Genomic DNA, 27169 nt, shown 5'->3' with positions numbered 1-27169 from the left:
CTGACGTGTGTATGAAGAAATTCTAATATTAATACATAAATTCAGGACAATATATAAATCTGTTGCAAGTATTTAATATCAGACAATGGGTTTTTTAACTCCTGAAAATTTAAAATAAAACAAATATGTTAAAGAATAATATGGCTAAGACTACTACTAATATCAAAATGAAGAATGTTAAGAAAAATCATTGAGGAGAATGCTCAAGTCTCACGTTAAGAAAAAAAAGAAAAGAAAATGGGGAGTCATTAACCTCATGGAAGGAAGAAGGGATAAACAACTGTCATGTCTTGTTAGGGCCATGATTTTCAATTTTCAGAATCTTATGTCAATTAATTTAAAGTTTTAGAAAAATAAAGTATTTTTGTTCTGTCTTATAAAAGTCAATTATTTGTTCATGGCAACTGTACTCTGAGGTCAAAATAATGAATCAATCAATCATCACAATCCATTCGACCTCCAGAACACCTTTTTTTTTCTTCCAATCTCCAGAAAATCTTAATGAGGATATATGTGCCTTTGTGCCTTGGCAACTTTTATCATTTAATAGTCTTACTTGTTTGTTTCAGATAAAGAAGGTGGAAACCTCATGGGACCGTGAAGAGGAGGATACGCCATCCTCGGATATTGCTGAAACATCTAAATGAAAAAAACAAAATTGATAAATTCTGCAACCAAGTTTTTATTTATTTATATATATATGTAAAAAATATATATGTATTTACATATACATATATATGTAAAAAATATATACATATATACGTAAAATATATATATATACACATATATATGTAAAAAGATTACCCTAACTAAACATGAGATTACAATTTATAGAAAGATTATAATAAACCATTCTATGAATAATTAGCTGTATCAGCTGGTATAAATCATCATTCATCCTCAATAACAAGCCATCTGTTAAGACTACGCATCTAGCAAGACTTTACAAATACAGATAATAACTAGGACACATCCCAGGAAGAACTTCCGCTATCCCATTAACAAAATCACATAAATGATTATGAACCAACGTGAAAAACCTAAAAAGACAACATGCATATACCCCAGAGAACTGCAAAGCCCTACCAAATTCAAATATTTGAAAGGAAATAATGTGACACTTCATCATAATGCAGTAGATCAACTGAGGGCAGATTTGTTGATAAAGAGAAAGTCAGTTTAGATAAAAGTATAGTCCACAATCCAGAGGAGTGAGGAAGACAGTGGGTATGGAAGAATTTCCCATGGGTGGGAAATAGGTGGATTCTGATTCAAGTTAATACACAGATCGTTATCATAAACAAGGATGTTTGCTCTCTATGGAACCTGGGATTTGAGAAGCTAAGTTTAGGAGAAGTTGTAAGATAGATTATGAAGACAATACCACCAAGGGAAGGGAAGAGATGTCAAAAGAGGTGCTTATAACTATTTGCTTATAACCAGGTCAAAATACAAGAAGAAAATGAAAGAAAGAAAGAACGAAAGAGGGAGAAAAAAGAAAGAAGGAAAGAAAGAAGGAGAGAGGGTGGGAGGGAGTGAGAGGGGAAGACAGCCAGGCAAGGAAGAAAAGAAGACTGTATTACCTAAAATACATAATTTATATCCTGAAATAGATTAGCTCTCTTAAAAAAAAACAAGAAAACAAAACCTGTTAGGTAAAGAAATTACTCTGTACTTGAAGAAAAGGCTATGTTTATATGATCATTCCATCTAAAGATGCAATTTCTAAGTAGGGTTAGAGCAAAACTAATTAAAAATAAGTTAAGCAGCAGCCGAAGCTCAAATAGAGAAGCTTTTTGTGGCAAATACTGAGAATTTTTTGGTTACATCATCCTGTACTGAAGTTAGCAAAAAAACAGTTGGAGGCAAATATTCATAGGTAAAGTTTCATTAGATCCCTCTTTGGCTGATTAGTCAGGAAACAGAGATTAATTTCATGTATTAAATGCTTAAAATTTAGGAATTTGCCACAAAAATACTTGTAGAAATAATCTTTAAATTCTCAATATACAGTGAAGGTTTTAAAAACATTTTTGTTTTTGTTAATTAGTGGAACTCATTATTCAAATAAAAAGATTGATGAAACTGGGAACAAAGCCTGCTTGGTCTCCCCTTTTAAAACTTTCCCTTCTACCACCCCACCCCCAGGCCTGAAAATTCAGGGGTCTTTGGAAGAACAATTTGGAAACTATTAGGAGACAAGCAGTTAAGTGTAAATAATTTTTCAATGCCAGGTTAGCATATAAGACTGATTTTTATCATGTTCCCAAATTTTTAACAAAAATTATTTTTAATAATTTCTTTCCTCTACCCTAGAATAATTAAATAATACAAAGAAATACAAAGTATGAAAAAATATGGATATTTAGAGCCTGAATACTTAGGAATTAAATCATAATAAAAATAAATATAAGAACCAGACTCTTAACTCTCTTTGAGATTAATGGTCTCCTGAAAAATGTTAATTTACTTGGGCACATGTAATTTACCATATCATTTCACAGGAGGCTGAACGCAAACAAATGTATGAGGGCACCAAATCTACCTATTAATTTATAGAAATGTGAGTCACAAGTATATATTAAATAAAGCTACAAAGATAGAATCAGCAAAATCCAGACTATGAAAAACTCCACAGGGTAACAAATAAATTATAACTCAAAAAAAAAAAAAAAAAAAAAAAAAGAGAGAGAGAGAGAGAGAGAGAAATGGAAGGAAAGAAGTAACCAAAGAAAAAAGGATTCCTAAGAAAAATAACAACCAATCTCAAAGAATAGATGTTATTTGGATCCTAATCATGAGATAATCAGAGAAATCGGAATCGGAATACCGACTTGATATTTTTAAAAACTCTTCATAGGGGCGCCTGGGTGGCACAGTCAGTTGGGTGTCCGACTCTTGGTTTCGGCTCAGGCTGTGATCTCAGGGTGGTGAGATCGAGCCCATGACAGGGTCTGTGCTCAGGGAGGATTCTACTTAAGACTCTCCCTCCCCCTCTCTCTGTCCCACCCATAAATAAATAAATATATCTTTAAAAAAAATTTTTTTTAATAAAAAAAAACAAACTTTCCTTTTAGGTGCAATAATGCCAAGGTGGATTTTTCTCCTCGTCTTTATGTTTTAAAATACAACCTAAAATATATATGGATGAAATGATGTATCTAGGATTTGCTTCAGTAATTGGAGGTGGTGGGAAATAGCTGAATCAAGACTGACCCCAAGTTGATAACTACTGAAGACGGATGGTAGCTATGGAAGAAGGGGGAGGTTCATTGTACTATTATTGCTGTTTTTGCATATGTTCAAAATATTCCATAAGAAGAAGTTAAAAAGAATGTAAAGGTGTGTTCACCAATAAAAACTTTAGAACTGAAGCTCGTATTAACCTTTTCTGTGCCATGAACAACCCCTGTGGCAGTCTAGTCAATCCTACGAATCTCTTCTCATAGAATGTTTTAAATCCATAATCTAACATACAGAGTACCAAAAAAGAAAACAAGTCTGCTAAAATTCTGTTAACACAATATTTAAAAAACAGATTTCTGATATGGTAATGTATGTGCTTTCATTAAATAACAAGTGGGGCTACCTATGGGTCTAAATTTGAAGTATTACTGAGTTTATTTTGCCATATCCACAGTATGACAGGATACGAAAGTATCTACGATCCCTATTAATGATAAAAATTAGGGTACTCCCGATACTTCTGTGATTTATGTCCTGCATCCATAATCAAGGAAAATGCTAATTTTTAGTTAGATGTTAATGCAAATAAGGACCTAAACTTTTCCATATTCTAATTCTCTCCTTGGAACCCAGAGCGAAAACCTCTTATTTAACAGTTTGCTTCTTTAACAATACTTACATAAGGAGGCATCATAGCTCTGTACTGGGAAGCGAGAGCAGGCTGTTGTCCATTCAGTTTAGCCTGTGGAGGACCACAAGCTATCCTCTTTTCCACCACTTTGAGGATATCATTTTGTTCTGATGTTCCGGCTGTGCTTTCATCCTGGCCAGAGACCTTTTCATCTTGGTCAGATGTCAAGGGTGAGCCAGCAGACTTACCACCATCTCTCCAACAAGCAACATCTGGTATGGAGAGAGATTAGAAATTCAATTAAAACAAAGAAACAGCACCACAGAGTTCAGAATTGAAATTAAAAAGGGGGGAGGGGGGGCGCCTGGGTGGCACAGCGGTTAAGCATCTGCCTTCGGCTCAGGGTGTGATCCCGGAGTTATGGGATCGAGCCCCACATCAGGCTCCTCCGCTATGAGCCTGCTTCTTCCTCTCCCACTCCCCCTGCCTGTGTTCCCTCTCTCACTGGCTGTCTCTATCTCTGTCGAATAAATAAATAAAATCTTTAAAAAGGGGGGGGAAGGGCATAAGAAGCTGAAAATGGAATACAGTGAAATCAAACCAGGCACATTTCAAAATTCAATAGAGTAACAAAACACAGTGAAGGAGAAGTGAAAATCTAATCTAGACCCTACTGCTCTCAAAGTGTTTAGGTAATCAAGAACAGTAGCTTCCAAAGCAGAGCAGATGTACCACAGAGGGTACCACCAAAAGCAAATACTGGGGTTGGGGAAGAAAATATTAGAACTTCTCTATCGAGCTTTACCAATATTTGATATAGAGATTAAAGTCACTGTTGTACTTGAGGTGTCCTGAGGGAAGAGGGCTGGAGTCCTGTGATAACAGTGATGCCCTCAATTGTTTTCCGGCTGCCATGGCTAGGTACATGTGCCCAAGGGGGACAAATTCAGTGACTATATTATCTGGTAAAACTACACTCAGTAAAACAGGTAAAGGATTTTATAAGGGTATCTCTTTGGTAGGTAGCCTCTAAGATGACCCCAAATGGGTTTCTATCTCCTGGTATTCTCATCCTGTGTAGTAGCCTCCTCTCAGTGGACCAGGATTGGTTTGGGTCACCTACAGAATAAAGCAGCAGTGATGATGTTTCTCTTACGGGATTAAGTTATAAAAGACTGGGCTTCCATCCTGAATGGGAGTAGTCCAGTCCCTCTTTACTTCCTCTTGGGGAAGCAATGCTGTGAGGAGCCCACACACAAAAGAGCTACCATGAGTGAGCCTGAAACAGCAGCCCCATCAAGGGGGCATCAGATGACATACTGCAAGGTTGAGAGAGTTCCTTAGCCACAACTCTTAGCTAAGCAGCTCCCAAATTTGTTATGCAGGAACAGATAACTGGTGAAAATCAACTGAACAAGAAAATAGGAGAGGGGTGCCTGGCTGGCTCTGTGGGTACAGTATGGAACTCCCGATCTCAGGGTTATAAATTCGAGCCCCATGTTGGGTGTAGAAATTACTTAAAAAACTTAAAGAAAGAAAGAAAACAGAGCTGATAACCTATTTCTAATATAAATGCATCAACTACATAATAGAAATTAAAAATAAAAATAAGAAAAGATGATTTACCCAGACAAGAAATGAGCCATAAAAATGAAATGTATTAGGTTATCAGAAATAGAGATTTGTAACCATCACTGAAAAGAGAAATCTCCCATGTATACAGGATTCTTTGAGATATTTGGTAATGACAATAGGAAACTAATATAATTAATAAATGAGACATTTAATCTCAAGGATTTTATATTCTATTTGTAGTTTTTCCTTTATGTCCAAAATACAAGTATTTCTTACTACCCAAATTTATTTGGCTCTTCGCTATGAGTTCAGAAAGCACGGGATCGCTGAATGTTAACAGAGTAGCAAATAAATGGATATAATTTACAAATAAATATTTGCATATTAGGGAGGTTGGTTCAAAATTTTTACTACTGTAAAAATGACCAATATTAATGTGCAAAGAACTCACTCAGGAATCTTGTTAAAATGCAGATTTCTAATTTAGTGGGTTGACTGTGAGGCCCAAGATGTACATTTCCAACATGTTAAGTTATACCAATGCTGTGCATGTGAGAACCACACCGGAATGACGGCAGTTGCTCTGTCTTTTCAAACTAGGTAAGTCACATGTACTAATACTGGGCAGGTTATCTTACAAAATAAAATACAAATATAATCTCATTCACTATCTTTATGAAATAAAAAGTATTCTTACTTGGTGGGCGTAAACTGGGTCCAGGTCCATAATTGTCATCACTTGTTTCTTTTTCTTTTTTTTCCTGATCCCCAGCTGCCTGCAGGCTGGGAAATTCTTGCTGAAAATGACTATTCACCTGGATTCCTACAGATTTTTTAAAAACATTAAATGTAACTTTTATACTGAAGATAATGAAAAAACCCTCCCAGGATAGAAGTCTCTGCTTTTCTCTGATAAACTGTTCCACTTTTATATATATATTATGTAGTTTATATATATATATATAATTATTCCACTGTTTATATCCATAAAATTTTAAAATGTATTTAAAATTAGAATCCCTTGGAAAGTTAATGAACAGCCATGAGGAGATAAAAATCTAAAAGGAATCTGCCAGACACTGTTCAGGACTCATTAAAGATGATAAGGAAAATGAGAGTTTCACTCCCATTTTTCTTTTACTACGACTCCTTACATTTTCAAAAAGTCAAATTCCTTTGCTAATAACTCTAAGAATCAAATAATATTACTGAAACAGCATATATGAATCAACACTGCAAGTATCACAATGAGGCTTAACAGCCTTCACTAAATTTATGACTGAGATACTGGTTGCACCTCACTAGTCACCCATTCACCCATCTACCTACCTACTTGCCTATTTACTTAATGCTTCCACAAATTAAAAGATCTGATTTTACTAGCTTGAGGGTGTAGACAGGACCTAGATTTTCTATACAATGTTTTATAGATCTTTCCCGTTTTGCAAGTGGGAAATTTAAATTTTGCTGGGGTGTCCATCATTCCTTGGTGGGGGGAATAGTATTACAGCTACTGTCTGGCTCTTCCCTACCATGGAAATCCTGAGTAGCACATGTTTGAAATAGAAGAGGTTAGGGAGCACAGATGGTGATGAATATAGTTTCTAGCAATTTACACAGTGTCTGGGTACTTTTATGCCCCAAAGAGTAGGTACAAAGTTTTTCTGGTCATGTAGGGTGAAAATAAAACAATGTGGGACAGAGGGTATCCTAAAGACTCCTTTAAAATCCCTATCATTGGCTCATACATGGGTCTAGTGCCAAGAGATGAAAGAAAAGACGCTTTTTTAGGACCTGAGTATATCCTTGACAATGTTCTCTGCCCCTGTCAAAATCCACCCCTTATCTCCTGCATGGCTGTTCAGTAACTATCAAACCTAGCCGGTTTCCCCAGCTAATGTCCACTTACCATCTCCTTGCCCACCTTGCTTGTTACTGGCCCAAGATTTGGGAGCAGGTGCTACTTCTGGGGGAGCTGCAACCCCAGGTTTTGGCTGTGCTGGTGGAACTTCTGGTGTTCTTAAAAAAAATATGAATCCATTATTTCAGATATTGTATGTTTAAATAAAATAAAAATGAATATTGTAGTTAAGGTAAATTTGTGTATGAACTGTTTTGGCTATGTATTTACTCATAGATGCATCTCTCACAAATGTTTTTCCTCTGCAACATTCCTTTAAATAAGGTATAGCTATTTTCATCCCCTTTCATTTCTTCCTTTGAATAACCCAAGGAGAAGACAGCTTTACTTGTTTTTCATTTTGTAAAAAAGAAAAAAAGAAACACTCATTATTGAGTATAGCTACCAAAATCTATTTTAAAGAAGTAAACATTTATGTATAATTAGAAATAACATTATAGGCATACATACTGTCTGGACTGGTAGACTTGGCCAGGGCTAAGGCTAAGCAAACTCTCCAGCTTGGCAGTCAACAGGTTCACCACTGTACTTATTACTGTTATTCAAAGCGGTTAACAGCAACTTGCCTGATACATCCCCATGAACAAAAGGTGTTTTGGGGGGGGAGGGGCAGAGAGATTCTTAGGCGGGCTCCACGCCCATCGCAGAGCCCAATGCGGGGCTCAATCTCACAATCCTGAAATCATGACTTTAGCCAAAGTCAAAAGTTGGACACTTGAATGACTGAGCCACCCAGGTGCCTGAGTAAAAGGTGCTTTAAAAGAATCTAAAGTTGGGGCGCCTGGGTGGCACAGCGGTTAAGCGTCTGCCTTCGGCTCAGGGCGTGATCCCGGCGTTATGGGATCGAGCCTCACATCAGGCTCCTCCGCTATGAGCTTGCTTCTTCCTCTCCCATTCCCCCTGCTTGTGTTCCCTCTCTCGCTGGCTGTCTCTATCTCTGTCAAATAAATTAAAAAAAAAAAAAATCTTAAAAAAAAAAATCTAAAGTTTTATTCAATCTTTGTAATGAGTTAATGCTTGAAAATGAAAAAGGTAGTAGTTAAGAGACTTAAGAGAGGCAATGTATTTCTGGTACACTCAGACCTGTAACTGGCTTGCTACTACAAAATAATTCTACAACAACTAAGAAACAGAGAACAATGTCTCTGACAAGTCTTATCCAAGTAAAGTCAAATTTACTATATGAAGCTCCCCAAACAGGAGTACAGAAATTTGATGATACAGGCAAAAAGCATCAAGTACCCAATTACTTGTATTACTTTTCTAAATTACCACTACTTCACTTGGTCATTCAATAAACTAAGAGTTCTGTATAATCCCTGAAATACGGAATGCTAAATATATGCCAAATAATTAAGAGGGACATTAATTCTATTGTAGCCTGCTTGCTAATTCTTTATTCAGTATATAAGTATTCAGTATATAAGAAAAGCTGTGATTAGCAATTCTGTCATCTGTTCCACCTTGACAGATGGAAATACTGCCACTAAACCTACTCACACACACAAAAAATTCATCAAAAGGTTGACTATGTAAATGACTTCAAATGGCCTTCAAATGGAGGTATCTAACATACATACGGTTCAACGTCTAGCACACAGAACAAACTCAAACAGAAGTTCCCTACAGGGGTGGCCTGCTAGCTCAGTCGCTGGAGTGTGCAACTCCTGATCTCAGGGTTATGGGTTTGAGCTCAACGTTGGGTGTGGAGATTACTTAAAAATAAAATCTTAAAAAAAGCAAAAGAATAGGTTCCCTACAAAGAAACAGTTTGATTTTTTAGTTAACTTTGACTCACTTTTCTTCTTCATGCTGCTCTTGTTTGGACGCCCATCCTGTGCCATCTTTAGGTACAATGTTCACATTAGGGTCATTGCCTTTATTTTCTGCTTTGAGACTTGGGAGGTTAGCAGGTGGAGGCATACGCCGTGAAATACCAACTTTTCCAAGACTCTGTAATCCATGTCGAGCTGCAACTAAAGGTCAATAACATCAACTTTCTTAGAAAATCTATTTTATTGCTCAATTTATTCTTAAAACAATATAGAAAGACAACAGGGGTTAATGGAATCTTGAACTATTATTTCCTTCTATCTTAGAAGAATTTTAAAACTAAGCCACACACCTCCAACATTAATCCAGTGTAGAAATTATATTAAACTATCAAGCCACTGAAAAGATGATTTAAATATTCTAACAACCCTATATACTATGAAAAGGAAAACACAGGCAATAAGTGGTTTTGTAATCTTTTCAAGGAATCTATTTTAAACTCAAAATTTAGTTTATTAGAGAATAAATATGCTAACTTTACATTCATAATGAACACTGCTAATATACCATACATGGTTCAGGTTTCACCTTTAACTATAAACACTGGGCTCAAGGTATCAAAGAACAAAACAAAACACCCCAGGACTCTCTCTTCCATAACTAGAAGCAGTAGGAAATACCCACTACTGTACCTATGCCTAGCAATCTCATTGACCAAGTCTCCCCTTTGGAGCCACACAGTTCTACTTACTTTCTGCTGATAACAAACAGGAAAAAAGAGACATATTTTAAAACATTTATAAATGTTCAGGGCCCCAAGGTGGCCCAGCTGGTTAAGCAGCTGTCTTCGGCTCAGGTCACAATCCTGAAGTCCCCAGAGGGAGGCTCAGTGGGGAGCCTGCTTCTCCCTCTCCTCTACCCCTGCCGATCATGCTCATGCTCGCTCTCTCTCAAATAAAATCTTTAAAATAATTTATAAATTTTCTATCGTAAAATACTTAATTCATCCCCCTGAAAAATGAGTGCACACATAAAAAGCCCAGTGTACACAGGGTTGCATAAACATGAGTTTATCCTAGCTCCTAGTAGCAAAAGCTCCAGAGTACCAATCACAGTAATAAAACAAAACCATGAAAATCATAAAAATAAGCCACTTGATTTTACTCACCTGTGGTTTTCTGAGTTTCTAAAGATTTACCCTTGTAAGTATTAAATAAACTGAGTGTTGCATACTTTTTCCCATCCTTTGCTTTTGTGCTCTGGCCTGACTTCTCCGACATTTCGGTGGAAACTCATCGAGTCCAAAACCTCCTGCCACACCCCTTCAAACCTTTAAGACACACGTAAGAAAGAAAAATGAGGAACATTTTAGCTTACTTTAAGAAACTATCAGTAGGGGTGCCTGGGTGGCACAGTTGGTTAAGCGTCTGCCCCTGGCTCAGGTCATGATCCCAGGATCCTGGGACCTAGTCCCACATCTGGCTCCCTGCTCAGCGGGGAGTCTGCTTCTCCCTCTCCCTCTGCCCCTCCCTCCTGCTGGTGCTAGCTCTCTCAAATAAATAAATGAAATCTTAAAACAAAACAAAACAACTCTCAGTAAATTCAAATGTTCCCACAAATGCTGAAAAATAAAAACACCAAGGAATGAAATCCATCTTCAATAACTCATATTGATAATAATCTCATACCTGTTTAATACTGTCAAATTCCAAGAGCCAACACACAACAAAGTCAATCAAACTAAAATGCCCTGTATTCAGTGAACATAGTAGTTATTTATGATTTGTAACTGCTTAACGGTATCATAGAGAATAAGAATTTTAATCCAGAGGCGCCTGGCTGGCTTGGCTGGTAGAGCATGCTACTCCTGATCTGCTCAAAACTGTGTGTTCAAGCCCCACACTCCATGTGGAGCCTACTTAAAAAAAAAAAGAAAAAGAAGAAGAAGAAAAAGAAAGAATTTTAACCCATACTGAAATGAGCAGGTCAAATACAGTAAATCTATGGAGACTATTTAACAAATCCTATTCAATTTAATAGGCTTGAGATGACAGGCATCAATCAGTTTCTACATATGGAATGCAAATATGATAGGAGGATTAACATCATTCTTCCACAAATTGTATGCCTCTGTTTTCAGGCAGTATATATCTAACAAACCTGTAGTAATTTAACAATTTAGAATAAAAAGAAACATTCTATTTTCTCTGCATTCGCAAAGAGTAGAACACTTCCTCATAAACCCAAGGAACCTAAAAACAATATTCTGTTTCATGGCTATGGATTAAGTGTTCAAGAAACGGTGTGAACTTATCAAAAGAAGTCTCTGTATATATGAGAAGTTATGAGAAGAAAATAACATTTTAAAGAACATTCATATACAAAGACAATTTCATCTTTGGAGCTAATGTACCCTAATCTTAGGTGTACCTTAAAAGTAGTCTATTCATAAAGAGGAAAAATACACACAAGAAATACACAAATCCCATACTATTTCCCTTCCAATTATTGAAGTATACACACATCAACCTTTTACAGTTTTGGTTTTTATAGTTTTTTTTTTTTTTTTTTTTGAGTGGTTACGGTGGAAGGAGGGCAGAAGATGGCCAATTCTACCCAAAAAACAAAACAAAAAAAAAATCCCACCCCACATCAATAGCTAAAAGCATTGAGAACTGAAACATAGGAGTTAAAGGCAGCAGAGAATAGACAGACAGATCATGCAAAAAATATTCAGTCAAGGAATGGCTATGTAGACCCTATCATCATAAAAGTCATTTTATCTACTAGTTTTACATATCAATTTACATATAGAGGTGTGGTTTCATTCGTACATCAACTGCCACACTGTGTATAGTTCCATAAAATTTATCGAGAATTTTCACATTATCTCATTTGAGTCTAATAACCTTATGCTATAGTTGGCATCCTGATTCTACAAATGAGGAAACTGATGTTCAGAGGTAAACGAGATTGGATTTGAAATCAAGACTCTGGGTCAGTCCATTACATAATGCCACCTCCTTCCCCATGTAACTACAGATAATCACTTAGCTCTCCATGTATACATTTACAATAAACAATCTTTCCTTGAGATAAATTGTGAAAAGGACTCACCTGCAACCAAAAGAACGACATAATATATAAACACCTTGCTATCTATTTCCATACACGGAAGAATGAATACAATTAATTATATCCCAAGGGTGCTAATAATGATGATGGTATGAAGAAAGCTGTACTCCCAGAATCTACTCTGTTGACATATTTTCACCAACAACATGAACAAAGATGGAGAAAAAAACATACTTCCATCTACAGTGACAAAAGGGCAGCCACGTACTAGATGACAAAATTAAGACTCAAGGAGATCTCTCTTCAGCTGAAAAAAAGTAACTGATAAATCCAAGAAAAATGGTCTAAGTGTTCTTTCACCCTCATTTGATAGCAATTTAGCACCTCAAACCTCTCTTAATATCACAACTATCCATGCAACACTCTCTTAGTGGAGACCCTCACAGGCCTACATCATAGAGAAAGCAGCAGTGTAAGAAACTCCTGAAACCTAGAGGCAAACCTACAAGCCCACCTGCATCTACATGCATCTTTCTCAATGGTTTCCCTTCCTCTAGCTATTATTACAGTGGTTCTCCATCATCTACAAACTTCTAGAAATGCAAATTCCCAGGCCCCAACCCAGACCTACTGAATCGAGCTCTAAGCATGGGGCTCAGCACTGTTTTTATCAAGTCCTCAGGTGATGCTGAGACATACAGAGGTTTAGGACCCACTGATTTATTAAAAGCAGATATAGTCTAAGCAACGGTTCTTAATCCTTGCTGCAACTGAAATCACCTGGGATTTAAAATACACCAGTAGCTGAGGTTTCAAGGTGGAGCCTGGGGGTCAATCCTTCTTTTGAAAAAACTCCTCGATTCTAATATGGGAGCAGTCTTCAAAATCACAACAGAAAAGTGGATGTATCTATCCTCCCATTCCACTGAAGGCCAATCCTGCCTCCCTTGCTACCCATCCTGTCCTCACTTCTTTCTCATTCTACTCTTCTCTGTAGGGAATCTCATCATGCCTGTGACAACCAACTGATTGTCCCAAATTTGCATATTCAGCCCAAAACTTTGTGTTCCTGAAGAATATATTCCACTGCCTATTTACATTTCTTCTTTGTTTTGCATAGTTTCAACTTTACCCAGAACACAGGAATCTATTTCATATCAAGGGTTTCAGAAATAAGCCTACCAAGTATCTGCACAGCATGAAAAAAAAATGGCAGTTTAAAAACTGTCAACGAAGTATCTCAACATCTGGCAAAAAAGTGGTTATATAAGAACTTCAACAAACTGAAGAAAAAGAACTTGAAGAAATGAAATTAATGCTATAAATAGACAATTCATTAGAGAAATAGTACCAATAAGCACTGTATTAAATGTTTAGTTTTTTCCCCTAAAGATTTCATTTATTTGAGAGAGTGTGAGCTCGCAAGAGGGGAAGCAAATGGTGCTGAAGCAATCAGGTATACATAACATAAAAAAATGAGTTCTGATCCATACCTCCTACCATATAAAAAACAACTCAAAATGGACCATAGCAAAGGGTACAAACTTGAAATCAGAAGACGTGTACGTTCTGGAGATTTATGCACAGCACTAGGATTACAGTCAAAATACTGTATTATATATATACATCAAAGTTGGTAAGAGACAAGATCTTAAATGTTCTCACTACACAAAAAAATAACTGTGATGTAATGGGATTATCGGCTAATGTTACAGCAGTAATCATTCTGCAATATGTAATTGCATGAAATCAACACGTACACCTCAAGCTTACACAATGTTATATGTTAATCATATCTCAATTTTGTTTTAAAAAGGAGCACAGACAAAACGTAAAAACCTAAATTAAAAACTTCTAAAGAAAACAAAATCTCTGCAACCTTGGGTTAAAGAATTCTTTGACAGCACACTAGAATCTGCTCTCGGGTCTTACTGTCTAGCATGGTGATTCAAAAAAACAGGTAAATAGGATTACTTCAGATGGTGACATATGCTATGAATGAAACTAAACAGGACAATGTGACAAAGTGAAGTATAATTATTTTAGATTAGTTGATCACTAAAGGCCTGAGGGAAAGGCTTCTGATCTGGATCTAACAGGGAAGGAGTCAGCTTTGAGGCTGAAGAAAAAGCAAATGCAAAGGCCCTAAGGTCCTGACATGCTTATCATGTTCAAACACTTCTATAAAAGCGGTTGAAGTCGAAGCTAGTAAGAAAGGGAGAGTTGAAAGGGAAAGAAAGGGTTGGATGAGAAGGCCTATCAGAATTTTAAATTTTATCTTTAAAACAATGTGATTCTGAGCATTCGTTTTGAGCCCAGACGTGACTTTGGTTTTTAAAAACAACCTGGCTACAATGTGAAGAATGGATTGTAGGGGGCCAAAGGTGGAAAGTGGAAACACCATAGACTACAAAAGCCTAGGCACAAGATGATGTAGCTGTGGCTGAAAAATGGAGACTAGGTAGAGGAGGCCAGTAAAGAGGAAATAAGGACAATTTTGGTCTGGAGCTTGAAAAGCTAGACATGAGTAGGGTGGGGAAGACTATATTTAGGGAAGATGGGGGAGAAGGGGAGGCAAGAGTTCTTAGACATGTTTAGTTTGAGATCTTCATAAAAATACGCAGAGATTTGTACAGAAAGATGCTCAAGAGATAAGTTTAAAAGTATATATTATTTTTAAACAAATAATGTAAGTATTAAGAAATACAACATACATGACAAGCATGAAGGTCTACAAAAGCATATCACAAAATTACCAGCAGCAGCTATACTCCTCTGATTACAAGCAACTTTGACTTTGTTATACATACTGCAATATCTAAATATAAACAGTAAATGCACTTTGCTTTTGTAACAGAAAAGAAAAAATTGCAAGTGTTTTTAAGAGCAATGACTTGAAATGAAAAAAAAATTAGTTTCAAGACCAGAAGATTAAAAAAATGCATATGATTAAGTAAAAAGAATTTAAAAATCTATCTTCAATGGCATAACATATCTAAAATACGTAAGAATAATAGCAAAGACTATAGGTAAACAAAAAGTAGTTGATAAGTGTGGGTTCATCTGACTTCTTATCTGCCTTGTGGTTTATGCAACAAATAAAAATGGGAGAAAGTAACAAAAACATGCACATAACTACTGTGTGTTAAGTGAATATTCACTGAGCATAACACAACTGTCATTAATGCTCCTTACACCATCAAAGGCACTTGCAAGTATGGTAACATCTCTTCCTTTTGAGCACTGGCATAAGAAGCTAACTCACATCCATAAGTTTCCAAGGGATAACATACCTTTGTGTGTGTGTGTGCATCCCTGGATACTAAAACCTTAAGTAATGAAACCAATGATCTCTTAAAGCCTGCTGGAGGATTTAGTAAATTCTCTGAAATACAATTTCACAAAGCAATCCTCTACAGGTTACACAGAAACAACAAGCCTGAAATTGCCTTCTTACTGTTACAATGACAAATATTCATTCAACAAGATACAACAAATGTGTGGAGAACTAACATACTGCCAAACCCTGTCTTAGATGTTAAGATACATCATGGAAAGACAGATGGAGCCCCTGCCTTCATGAAGTTTTAACAGTAAGTAAATAAAAATAAAAGAATAAAAAACTCAACTGGATAAAGGGATAGCAAAGAGGCGAAAGAGACTAGAAACAATGGTAAAGGTCCGAAAGATCTCTCTGAAAAGGTCACATGAGGGAAGAAAAATCAATCAGTGGTTCTCAACACAGGCTGCAGACTTATCCCAGAAGGTTTGTAAAGATACTACAGTCCCTGTACCAGACCAATTAAACCAGGATTTCTGACTGGGTCTGGCAACAGTATTCTCTGAAAAGCTCCTCAGGTGTCTCCTAAGTATAGGCATACGTCATTTTATTGTGCTTTGCAGATACGGTGTTTTTTTACAAATGGAAGTTTGTGGCAGCCCTGCGTCCAATGAGCAAGTCTGTCAGCACTATTTTTCCCACAGCACTTGCTTACTTCATGTCTGTATCACATTTAGTAATTCTCATATTATGAACTCTTTCATTATTATTATACCCGTTATGACGCTCTGTTATCAGTGATCTTTGATGTTACTATTATCCTTGTTTTGGGGCACCACAAACTAAGACAATGAACTTAACTGATATATGTTGTGTGTTCTGACCGCCCACCAATCAGCTGTTCCCCGAAGCACAACAATATTGAAATTAGGCCAATTAATAACTCTACAAGGGTCTGTAGTGTTCACCTGAAAGGAAAATTCTCGTGTCTCTCACTTTAAATCAAAAGCTAGAAATGATTAAGCTCAGTGAGAAAAGGAAGGCCAAAAGCTAGGCCCCTCGCACCAAAGTCAGCCAAGTTGTGAATTCGAAAGAAAAATTCTTAAAATTAAAAGTGCTACTCCAGTGAACACAGGAATGAAAGTGAAACACTTTTACCACTGATACAGAGAAAGTTTTAGTGATCTGGATCAAACAGAAGATCCAACAGCCACATTCCCTTAGGCCAAAGCCCAATCCTGGGTGAGGTCCTAACTCTCTTCAATTCTATGAAGGCTGAGAGAGGTGAGGAAACTAAAGAAAAATCTGAAACTGGAAGAGGTTGGTTAATGAGGTTAAAGGAGAGAAACCAACTTTATAACACACAAGTGCAAGCTGAAACAAGTGCTGATGTAGAAGCTGCAACAAATAATCCAGAAGACCTAACTAAAACAATTAATGAAAATGGCTATACTAACAGATTTTCCAAGTCAATGAAACAGAATATGCATTTAGGACTTTCAGAGCTGGAAAACTGCAAATGTGGTGGAAACAGCAAGAGAACGAGCACGAGAAGTGGTGCCTGAAGATGGGACAGAACTGCCAAAATCTCAGGATCAAATTTAAATGGATGAGTTGATTTTTATGGCTGAGCAAAGAAAGTAGATTCTTGAGATGGAATCTACTCCTGGTGAAGATATTGTGAAGACTGCTGAAATGAACAAAGGGTTTAGAATATTACATAGTTGATAAAGCAGTGGCAGGGTTTGAGAAGACTGACTCAAACTGTAAAAAAGTTCTCCTAAGGGTAAAACGCTATCAAACAACATCACAATCTACAAAGAAATTGTTCACGAAAGAACAGTCACTTGATGCAGCAAACTTCAGTGCTGTCTTACTTTAAGAAACTGCAAAGCCACCCCAACCTTTAGCAACCACCCTGATCAGTCAGTAGCCATCAACATGGAGGCAAAATCTTCCACTGCGAAAAGAAAGCTTAGATGATGGTTAGCATTTTTAGCAATAAAGTAACTTTTACTTAAGACATATATATTGTTGGGGCGCCTGGATGGTGCAGTCAGTTGAGCATCCAATTCCTGGTTTCAGCTCAGGTCATGAGCTCAGGGTCCTGGGATCAAGCCCTATGCTGGGCTCCTTGCTCAGCGTGGAATCTGCTTGAGATTCTCTTTCCCTTCCTCCTGCCTGCCCCTCCTGTTCTTGCTATCTCTCTCTCTCTCTAAAATAAGTAAGTAAAATCTTAAAAAAAAGTGTGTACATATATATATACACACACACACATACACACACACAGTGTTTTTAAGAAACATAATGCTATTGCACAATTAATACACTACAATATAGCACAAACATAATTTTCATATGCACTGGGAAACCAAAAAAATTTCATTCGATTCCCTTTATTGAAATATTTGCTTTAGTACACTCGTCTGGAACTGAACTTTCAATATCCCCAAGGTATGCAACTACAGCCACAGTGGAACCACCAGGGGGGAAAACCCAATTTTGATCTGGAACGGGGAGAGGCAGGAGAGGAAGTCAGAGTAGGCAGAACTACCAGGCTAGGCTAAGGAGTACTGCCCAGTTTATTCTAAATGCAATGAAGAGCCACTGAAGAAAATTAATTTAAAAAAATCTCAGTTGCTGAATAAGGTATGGCTGCATTCTGCAGATCCACATCTTAAGTAACAAAATGGTACAATTTACATAATTAGTAATTTAAAAACCCTTGAAACCAGTAAGCTCCACAGGGGCATACTCTGGTTTCTCTTCAGATCGTATAAATCTTTCCCCTTTTACTTGTATCATTTTTAATTTTAAAAAGCTTTTTGGGGGCGCATGCATGAGTGGCTCAGTCGGTTAAGTGTCTGCCTTCGGCTCTCATCATGATCCCAGGGTCCTGGGATCAATCCCTGCATTGGGCTCTCTGCTCAGCTGGGAGCCTGCTTCTCCCTCTGCCTGCTTGTCCTCTCTTTCTGTAAAATAAAATCTTCAAAAAAATAAATAAAAATAAAAAACAACTTTTTGTTACTTGCATGCTATTAAGAATTTTTTTTTTTTTTTTTTTACTGTCCTGCTTACTATGTACCTAAAAATCTGAATCATTAGGGTCTGAGGGTAAGTCTACAAAAACAGCTACTGAATAATAAATATACCCCCTTTAAGGGAAGAGAAAGTAATCATACTTCTAAATTCAAGGTTCTGTGACCCTGAGCAAAGACTGTAAGAAACTAGTATTTTTCACTGAAATTAGATATACCGAAACATGAGCATCTGCATTTTCCAGATCTGAACAATGTGTATTACCTTGTAACAATGGGGGGGGGGGGGAAGTGTTAAGATGAAAGAAGACAGGAAAAAAGCAAGTATTTTAAAAACAGACTATTTCAAAAGGTCGAAGGGAAGTTTGGAAGGCAGCAGTTTATGATAATATAAATAACAACCTTTCAAAATGAAAAAAAATGACAACAGTGGTTACAAAAGGATGGTTTTCATGAAGGACAGCTATCACAGGTTAAAAATTTTAAAAAAAATCTGTAAAGGGTTTTCCACATTGAGGCGAGACTGGCTATGATCTCTAAAATTCCTTCAGTCTCAAAAATTATAAGATTCTATGATTACTCACCATTACAAAAGTATTTTAAAGTATTCAACACTAAAAACATTGTTTTAGTGATATCAGTGATATTTAAAATCTACCATTTTTGAAAAAACCCCACACTTTTCACAAATTGCCAATCTGCTCAATTTGAATTAAATGACAATTATCTTTCTGGCCACCATGGGCTTTCTAAGTATCCAAGCTCTGTTTACCTTTCTTTCCTCGTTATCTTATGGTGAGAGTTTAGTTCCTCTGGAAAATGGAATACAATGACTCACTGATTTAAATAGTTAACATTAAAAAGACCCTGCAACCATTTCCAAATGAGCATACTATATGCACTCAACAAATGTTTTACTGAATAAAGGAAGAATCTCTAGTAAGTAATAAGTAATAGTCAAGTATCAATACAAATATAAAAAGCAAAAGGATTCTGTGTAAACCATTTTCTTTGGTTTCTGTAACTCTCTGACAGCTCTCCTTTTTTTCTTTTTTTCTTTTTTCTAAAGATTTTATTTATTTATGTGACAGAGAGACAGCCAGCGAGAGAGGGAACACAGCAGGGGGAGTGGGAGAGGAAGAAGCAGGCTCACAGCAGAGGAGCCCGACGTGGGACTCGATCCCGGTACGCCAGAATCACGCCCTGAGCCGAAGGCAGACGCTTTAACGACTGCGCTACCCAGGCGCCCCGCTCTCCTTTTTTTCCTATCCCTGTACATAAATGTTAACGTGCTTTTGCCATCCCTCTTTACCAGCCCCCTCTATGTGCCTGCTCCCTCGGCTATCTCAACTATTGTTCATTGCTTCAATAAGTATAATTCCTAAAACTTTCCTTCAAACTACGAACTTCAGACATACATTTTTAATTGTCTATAGAACAAAATGTCTCCACTTAAACTTCTGGACAGAACTACAAACTCAAATGTTTGATTCCCCTGTTCATTCATACAAATGTTTATCCAGCGCCTACTGTATTATCAGGCACTACTAGGAACAAATGAAAAAGACATGTTGTCTTCATCAACTGAGTGGAGATAACAGGAAATGTGAGAAGGTTGGAAAAGGTTTGCAAAGATATACAACTAGGCAAACGAGGCATTGACAATCAGTGCTGGCAACCCAGTAGAAGCTGGAGACAACTGATATACAGTATTCCCAAGGCTGTCCAGTTTGAAGACTCTCATTAATGTCCAGCAGCACATTCAGGAATGGGGAATGGTGGGAAGAACACAACAGCTGGAATGATAAGGAATTAGTGCTGTGCCATAGGTGCGTAAAGAAAAGTAAGGCCGGAGAAGATACTGCCAGGGAAATGGTTAGAGTAACATTTCATGGAAGTCTAAGCCAGAGAGTAAGGCAGAAGAAGGTGGAATAGAATAAGGAGGACAGTAGAAGGAACTGCCAATTTTAATATGATTGTATAAAAGCTCCACCAATAGTAATTATTAAATGCTTACTGAGTCAAGCTTACTATGGATTGCTTTGTTCATTTAATAAAAACAACAGGAGGGGCCCCTTGGTAGTTCAGACAGTTAAACGTCTGCCTTCGGCTCAGTTCATGGTCTCAGGGTCCTGGGATCAAGCCCCGCATCGGGCTCCCTGATCAGCAGGGAGTCCACTTCTCCCTCTCCTCCCCACTCGTCTCTGTTGCTGTCTCTGTCTCTCTTCCTGCTTGTGCTCTCTCACTTTCGCTCTCTCTCAAATAAATAAATACAATCTTTTAAAAAATAAAAAATAAATAAATAAAAACAAAAGGAGGAAATGTACTGAGTGAGAGAATTGGAGGCACAGGAGCTTATGACGTGAATTTAAGGTTTCAGGTGATGACAGGGGTTTAGAACAGCAGACATTAAAAGTCAAGCACACACTGTTAATGTGACTGAGTGTGCATATGTACACATACCCACAGAGAGTGATAAATATGGTAAACTATGAACAACCAGGGAATAGGGATGAAGGAATACAGGAATTTTTCATACTATTTTTACAGTTTTTCTGTGAGATTAAGATTATTCCAAAAGAAAAAGTTTAAAATGGGCGCCTAGCTGGTGCATGCGACCCTTGGTCTTGGGGTCATGAGTTTGAACCCTGCACTGGGCATGGAGCCTACTTTATTTTTTTTTATTTTTTATTTTTTTAAAGATTTTATTTATTTATTTGACAGAGACAGAGACAGCCAGCGAGAGAGGGAACACAAGCAGGGGGAGTGGGAGAGGAAGAAGCAGGCTCATAGCAGAGGAGCCTGATGTGGGGCTCGATCCCAGAACGCTGGGATCACGCCCTGAGCCGAAGGCAGACGCTTAACCGCTGTGCCACCCAGGCGCCCCTGGAGCCTACTTTAAAAAAAAAAAAAAAAAAAAAAAAGGTAAAACCAAAAAGCTCACCTGCTTTCCCAAACACACTCTTCTCCCCAACTTCACCACAACCACTTTCCCTAACCTCTAGATTTATCTTTTTTAAAATTTTATTTAAGTAATCTCTACATCCAATGTGTGGTTCGAAGTCACAACCCCTGAGATCAAGAGTTGCATGCTCTTCTGACTGAGCCAGCCAGGCACCCGCCCCTGACCTCTAGATTTAAAACCTTGAATGATCCTCCGTATTTGTCTCCCACTTCTAACATGAAGAGGGATGTAAGTTCTGTACACTCTAATGTAATAATGTCTCTTGAAGCCATCTTTAAAAAATCTGAACTCTACAGATGTAAAAATATCAGGCTGGAAATAAGAGCTCAAAGCCCAAGTCACCAAAATTTACCAATGAAGAATCAACTTTAGTCAAGTAAAAATAACTTGCCCCAAACTCATTTAGCTACGAAGAGATAGGGCCAAAATTAAATCCAGACTTTATGGCAAAGCCAGCGCCCAGATAACCTCTCCATATGAAAATCTGAATTTAATTTTCATTATAAAAGAGATAAACATCAAATCTTTAAAATGTAATAATAAATAACATGTCATTTTAGGCTAAGGAGATTCTAAAAGATTCAAGTTTTTATTTTCAAAATTTACTGCACTACAATACAGAATAAAATATCAAGGATAAAAAAATTATAGTTAACAAAATACAGTAAAAATGTATTCCATCTGTTGTAGAAATATAATAATGTAAAAAGTCTAAGACTCAATGCACTGAAGACTGTTAAAAAAAGAGAGAGAGAGAGAGAGGCAGGGGGAAGCTATGTACAGAATTGTTTCTCTTCTCAAAATTCCTATGTTGAAGTCCTACACTCTCAATGTGACAGATGGTATTCGGAGAGAGGCCCTTCGGGAGATAATTAGGTTTAGCTGAGGTGATGAGGGTGGGCCTCTTAATGGGATTAGTGCTCTTTTAAGGCGAGACACCACAGCTCTCCCCCAACCACATGGGAGACACAGAGCTAGAAAACAGCCATGTGCAAGCCAGAAAGACCTCACTGGAACCCGATTATGTGGGCACTCTGATCTTGGTTTTCCAGCCTCCAGAGCTGTGATAAATTCCTGTTAAGCCACCTAGTCTATGGTATTTTCTTTCTTTTTAAAAACTTTTATTGATTTATTTTAGGCAGAGAAGAAAGAACGAGCCAGGGGGAGGGGCAGAGGCAGAAGCAGACTCCCTGCTAACCAGGGAGCCCACCCATGACCTGAGCCTAAGGCAGCTTAACCAACTGAGCCACCCAGGTGCCCCTATGATATTTTTCTCAGGGCAGCTGGAGTTGACAAGGACCAGGGAAGCTGATGTATTAACTGAAGAGAACATATGTCTATCAAATTTTAAACTAAATTTTCCATTTAAAATGAAAAGGTCTTGCTCTCGGTAAGAGATCAAACTGGTCAACTTCTAAGTTCATTTCGATCTTCAATTGTTATAATCACTTAGTAATTCTAAAGTCAGAGTGGCATCAAGTATTTTTAAGATCACATTTGCTGCTATAATAGAAAAGCTAAGAATACCACCATATGTTGAGTGCTTCTACTACAAATAGCACTACAGCAAAAGCATTAAAAATTGTCATTTTTAAAAACAAAGTGTAATATAAATAAATCTGTTGGAATTCTAATCAGAATGGTAGAAGGGCTCAAGCTGTTCTTAGAAACTGAAACATGTGAATTAAGTTTCTGGGGCAGAATGCCTTAACAATCAGAAAAGATATGTAGCTATCAAACCTTCTGTACCATAAATTATGTTCTAGCAAAGTAACAAATCTATGTGTCCACCATTTACTAGATGAGGTGATTGCCACATTACTCTTTTTGACAACTTACAGTATTTTTAAACTGTTCATATCACACCATTACTTTTCTTAAAACTGGTTTGGTTAAAATCCCAGCTCTAACATTTTGTAGCTAGGTGTTTTTACAGCATAATTGTGGCATATGCATATTATGGCATATGCATTTCCCTAGTCATTAAATATAATTCTGATTTTGTATTTCCTCATCTGTGGGCTATATCTTCTAGTCTATTATGACATTTAATTAACCAAGTGTGTATAGAACTCTTAAAATGGGGGCACCTGGGTGGCTTAGTCGTTAAGAGTCTGCCTTCGGCTCAGGGCGTGATCCCAGCGCTCTGGGATCGAGTCCCACATCAGGCTCCTCCGCTGGGAGCCTGCTTCCTCCTCTCCCACTCCCCCCGCTTGTGTTCCCTCTCTCGCTGGCTGTCTCTCTTTCTCTCTGTCAAATAAATAAATAAAATCTCAAAAAAAAAAAAAAAAAACTCTTAAAATAGTGTCTGGCACTTAATAAAAGCTTAACAAATGGTAATAATGTTTTCGAAGCTTAAACATTACAAATAAAAACCAAAGCATAAAAGCTTCTTCCATCCACTATTTTTTACATGGCAAGTATGCTGTATGTTATAGCAGAAAAACAGAAGCAGTCTCTTTCAAGATGCTCAACTGACATCATGAACTATCCTAAACCTTTCATATAACTAATCTGCTGCCTTCAAGGGTTGGAATTTCAAGTTTAAATTTGTACGTGTAGAGAACTGGTTAGCATCCCTCCCTGCCACGCACTGGCTCTGTTCCTCTATCATTAAAATGTCTGTCTTCAGACATGTAAGCCTACCCATCTCTCCTTTTGCTACTTTCTACTTTCATTCTCTCCATGTTTCCAGTTTGTCATACACAAAACTACACAATAAAACAATATCTGTTGTTTATTATTACTTTTTTTTCCTGGCAATCTCTATGCCCAACATGAGGCTCCAACTCATGACCCTGAGATGAAGAGTCGCATGCTCTTCTGACTGAGCCAGCCAGGCACTCCTATTCCTGACTTTTTAATCCTTATTCAACAAGTTCTTTCTCCAGCAGGAGAGATACTTTCTCTGCCTCCAAAATGTGAGATATCTGATCTTTCTACATTCTGAATCCTAATTTTGATGTGAGTTACATGAATGTACACATATTAAAACTCATAGAATTGCACACCAAAAGTTCCAATTTTTATCTAAATTTCAAAAACTCATACAGAAATATAACCAATCTCTACTTCTGTCAAAAGCCTCATTCAATTCCGGCTTTTAAAGTAAAATTTCTCTATCCGTTCCATTTTCCTGACCTTCAGAAGTTAATTCTATACCTCTTATGTTGTGCTTCTTTAGTTAAGATCTACATATATGGTCTATTTCCTAGTTACCAGAAATACTGAATAAGCTACAATATTCATCTTTAAAATACACTGGATAGGGACGCGTGGGTGGCACAGTTGGTTAAGCCTCTCATTCTTGGTTTCAGCTCAGGCTGTAATCTCAGGGTGGTTGAGATGGAGCCCTATGTTGGGCTCCGCACTCAGCCCTGAGTCTACTTCTCTCTCCCTCTGCCCCTTCTGCTCGTGCGTGCATGCTCGCTCGCACTCTCTCTGAAATAAACAAATCTTTAAAATAAAATACATTGGATAAAGTTGATGTGTACTTGTTCAACTACTTAACCCATAGTAAAAAGTACTAGGCTTTTTGTTCCTTGGTGAACTTTTTGTGCAAATAGAAAAACATACCCTTCTGGGAAGATACAGGTAATCCTCTGGGTGGGGTACTCATACACTGGGGAAAAGTGGGGAAGTGATGGGACAATTAACTCTGGGAGGCCTAGCCAGAGCACAGGACATTCTGCAAGCAGAGCACGGAGTAGATTTCAGTCCTTGTTGCCTCCTTCAGACCCACACATTTGTGCAGTACACAAACTGCATAATCATACACAGCAACCCTACACTTTCAGATTATTCATTAGTAAAGAGGAAAGGATGATCAAGTATTAACTTCTCTAGCCACCCATTCTCCAAACACACAGGCATCCATCTCTTATCTTGTAAACTCAAGATTTATTTGGAAGGGATCTTCCAACATCATGGAGAACCACCCTCCCTTTACCTTTAACTTCCTACTTTTCATAGTTCTCTTTCCTGTTTTAAATATGGTCAAGGCTCATGTAATATCAAAGAATATAAAAGTCAAAACATACAGGGAAACACATTTAATATATAATCTTTGCAACAATCCTCTAAGATAGGGGAAATGGGTATTTTCCTTATTTCACAAATGAAAAAACAGGTTTCCCCTGCTATCAGAAAGCAAAGTGTTCCTCTTAAACCTTTTGTAAGCTGAAATGGCTACAACAAAGAAACAATTACCACTAATTCATATGGAAAACTTTTTGTGCTGCTCCCTGACCCAAGAAATAACCTCTTAGGCTTTTCTGACACCTTACGACACATCTTGGTAACAAATTCACAAAATATATCATGATAAAGTACACTGACAAACTAGATGCTGAGTGTAGTTCCAGGGGAAGGAGCTTGGTGGCACCACACTTGCTGCTCAGGGTGCGCTCTGCCTCTATCTCGCAGCTGCCTATTTTCACTTTTGGCCTTTTTCCATAAAAACAAAAATTCTCTTCAGAATTTTCAGTTAGCAAAAGCAGGTTATAATGTATGTCTTTCATAAAAGCAAAGTGGGGTAGTCCGAACCTTCAAAAAGCGGGGAACACCTGGATCTAAAATTTGAAGAAGCCATGTCACTCGCCTCCAAAGTTAACAGCAGGCACAAAGGACAAAACTTAGGTGACAAAAAGGACTAAACCTAGGTTTTTACATTCATAGTCCAAAGTGCATATTGAGTATTCAAGTCACCTAAAAATCAAGAAGTCTCACTACTTATCCCTGCATAACCTTCCAACCTCATTACTTGACCTTAATTCTTTTAGGGTCACCAATGATCTCTCAGCCAAATCCAAAGGCCACTTCTCTTAGATCTTTCTACTCTGCTACATTCGGCTCTAATAATCCTATTTTTTAGATTACTCTCTTCCATCCTGATTTCTTTTTTTTTTTTAAAGATTTTATTTTATTTATAGACAGCGAGAGAGGGAACACAAGCAGGGGGAGTGGGAGAGGAAGAAGCAGGCTCCCAGCGGAGAAGCCTGATGTGGGGCTCGATCCCAAAACGCTGGGATCACGCCCTGAGCCGAAGGCAGACGCCTAACAACTGCGCTACCGAGGCGCCCCTCCATCCTGATTTCTGTAATGACTTCCTCCTTCACTTATTCATTGTTGCTCTCCTTCTCTTGCCATAGATGGTCTTAGATATCCTGCTATATTTCTGTCTAACAGATATATACCTTCACTTTGTAGTTTATCATGGAAATGGTTGCCCCGAGTAGGTAGTTAAGGCTCTAATTTATAGCTCATCTCCTGTAATACTGCCATTGCCTGTGATGAATCTGTTCCATTCTAGGCTTTCATCACTTCTGGCCTTCATCAATTCCAACTGTTGCCTGATTCTATCCAGCATTCATTTCTTAAAGCATTTATGTCCTAAAGTGTGAAATACAAAAGACTACGGATGACATACAAGATAATTTTAAGTGGTCCATAGAAGCATATTTAAAATTATGTTTATTTTGAAACACACTGAAAAAAAAAATAACAGCAAATAATCATGTATATTTTCTTTGAAATTCACTTAATTAAAAGATAGTAAGTTGAATTAAAGAAAAATATTAAGACAGATGGTTTGAAGATTTAAAAAGTCATGACTTGTCTTAAGGTTGGGCAATACTGGCCACTGGGAAGTCCATGTAGGGTAGAACTAAAGCACTACCGTTAGGCTCTGGGTCAATGATTCGAATCCCACTTACTAGCTAAGTAA

The 27169-nt window shown here is 37.5% G+C and overlaps 1 protein-coding gene across 21 annotated transcripts in view; it reads right to left on the bottom strand.

Annotated features, from left to right (window-relative positions):
• Positions 1-27169, bottom strand: part of PRRC2C (proline rich coiled-coil 2C) — a 92178-nt gene that overhangs the window by 60171 nt on the left and 4838 nt on the right. For 16 of the 21 annotated variants that reach the window (XM_044387921.3, XM_044387931.3, XM_044387924.3 and 13 more), the window contains exons 2-7: positions 10255-10416; positions 9112-9289; positions 7302-7411; positions 6090-6215; positions 3866-4089; positions 557-639 (exon numbers count right to left, since the gene is read on the bottom strand). In XM_044387921.3, the coding sequence (XP_044243856.2) occupies positions 557-639; positions 3866-4089; positions 6090-6215; positions 7302-7411; positions 9112-9289; positions 10255-10366 (833 nt within the window). In that variant the 5' untranslated portion in view covers positions 10367-10416. The remainder of the gene's footprint in view (positions 1-556; positions 640-3865; positions 4090-6089; positions 6216-7301; positions 7412-9111; positions 9290-10254; positions 10417-27169) is intronic. The other 5 variants (XM_044387922.3, XM_026509374.4, XM_026509376.4 and 2 more) reach the window with 3 other exon arrangements.

Source organism: Ursus arctos, unplaced genomic scaffold (genome assembly GCF_023065955.2).
Source record: "Ursus arctos isolate Adak ecotype North America unplaced genomic scaffold, UrsArc2.0 scaffold_2, whole genome shotgun sequence".
Lineage (NCBI taxonomy): Eukaryota > Metazoa > Chordata > Mammalia > Carnivora > Ursidae > Ursus > Ursus arctos.
Note: the sequence above shows the minus strand (reverse complement) of the source record. Positions and strands in the feature narration are given on the sequence as shown.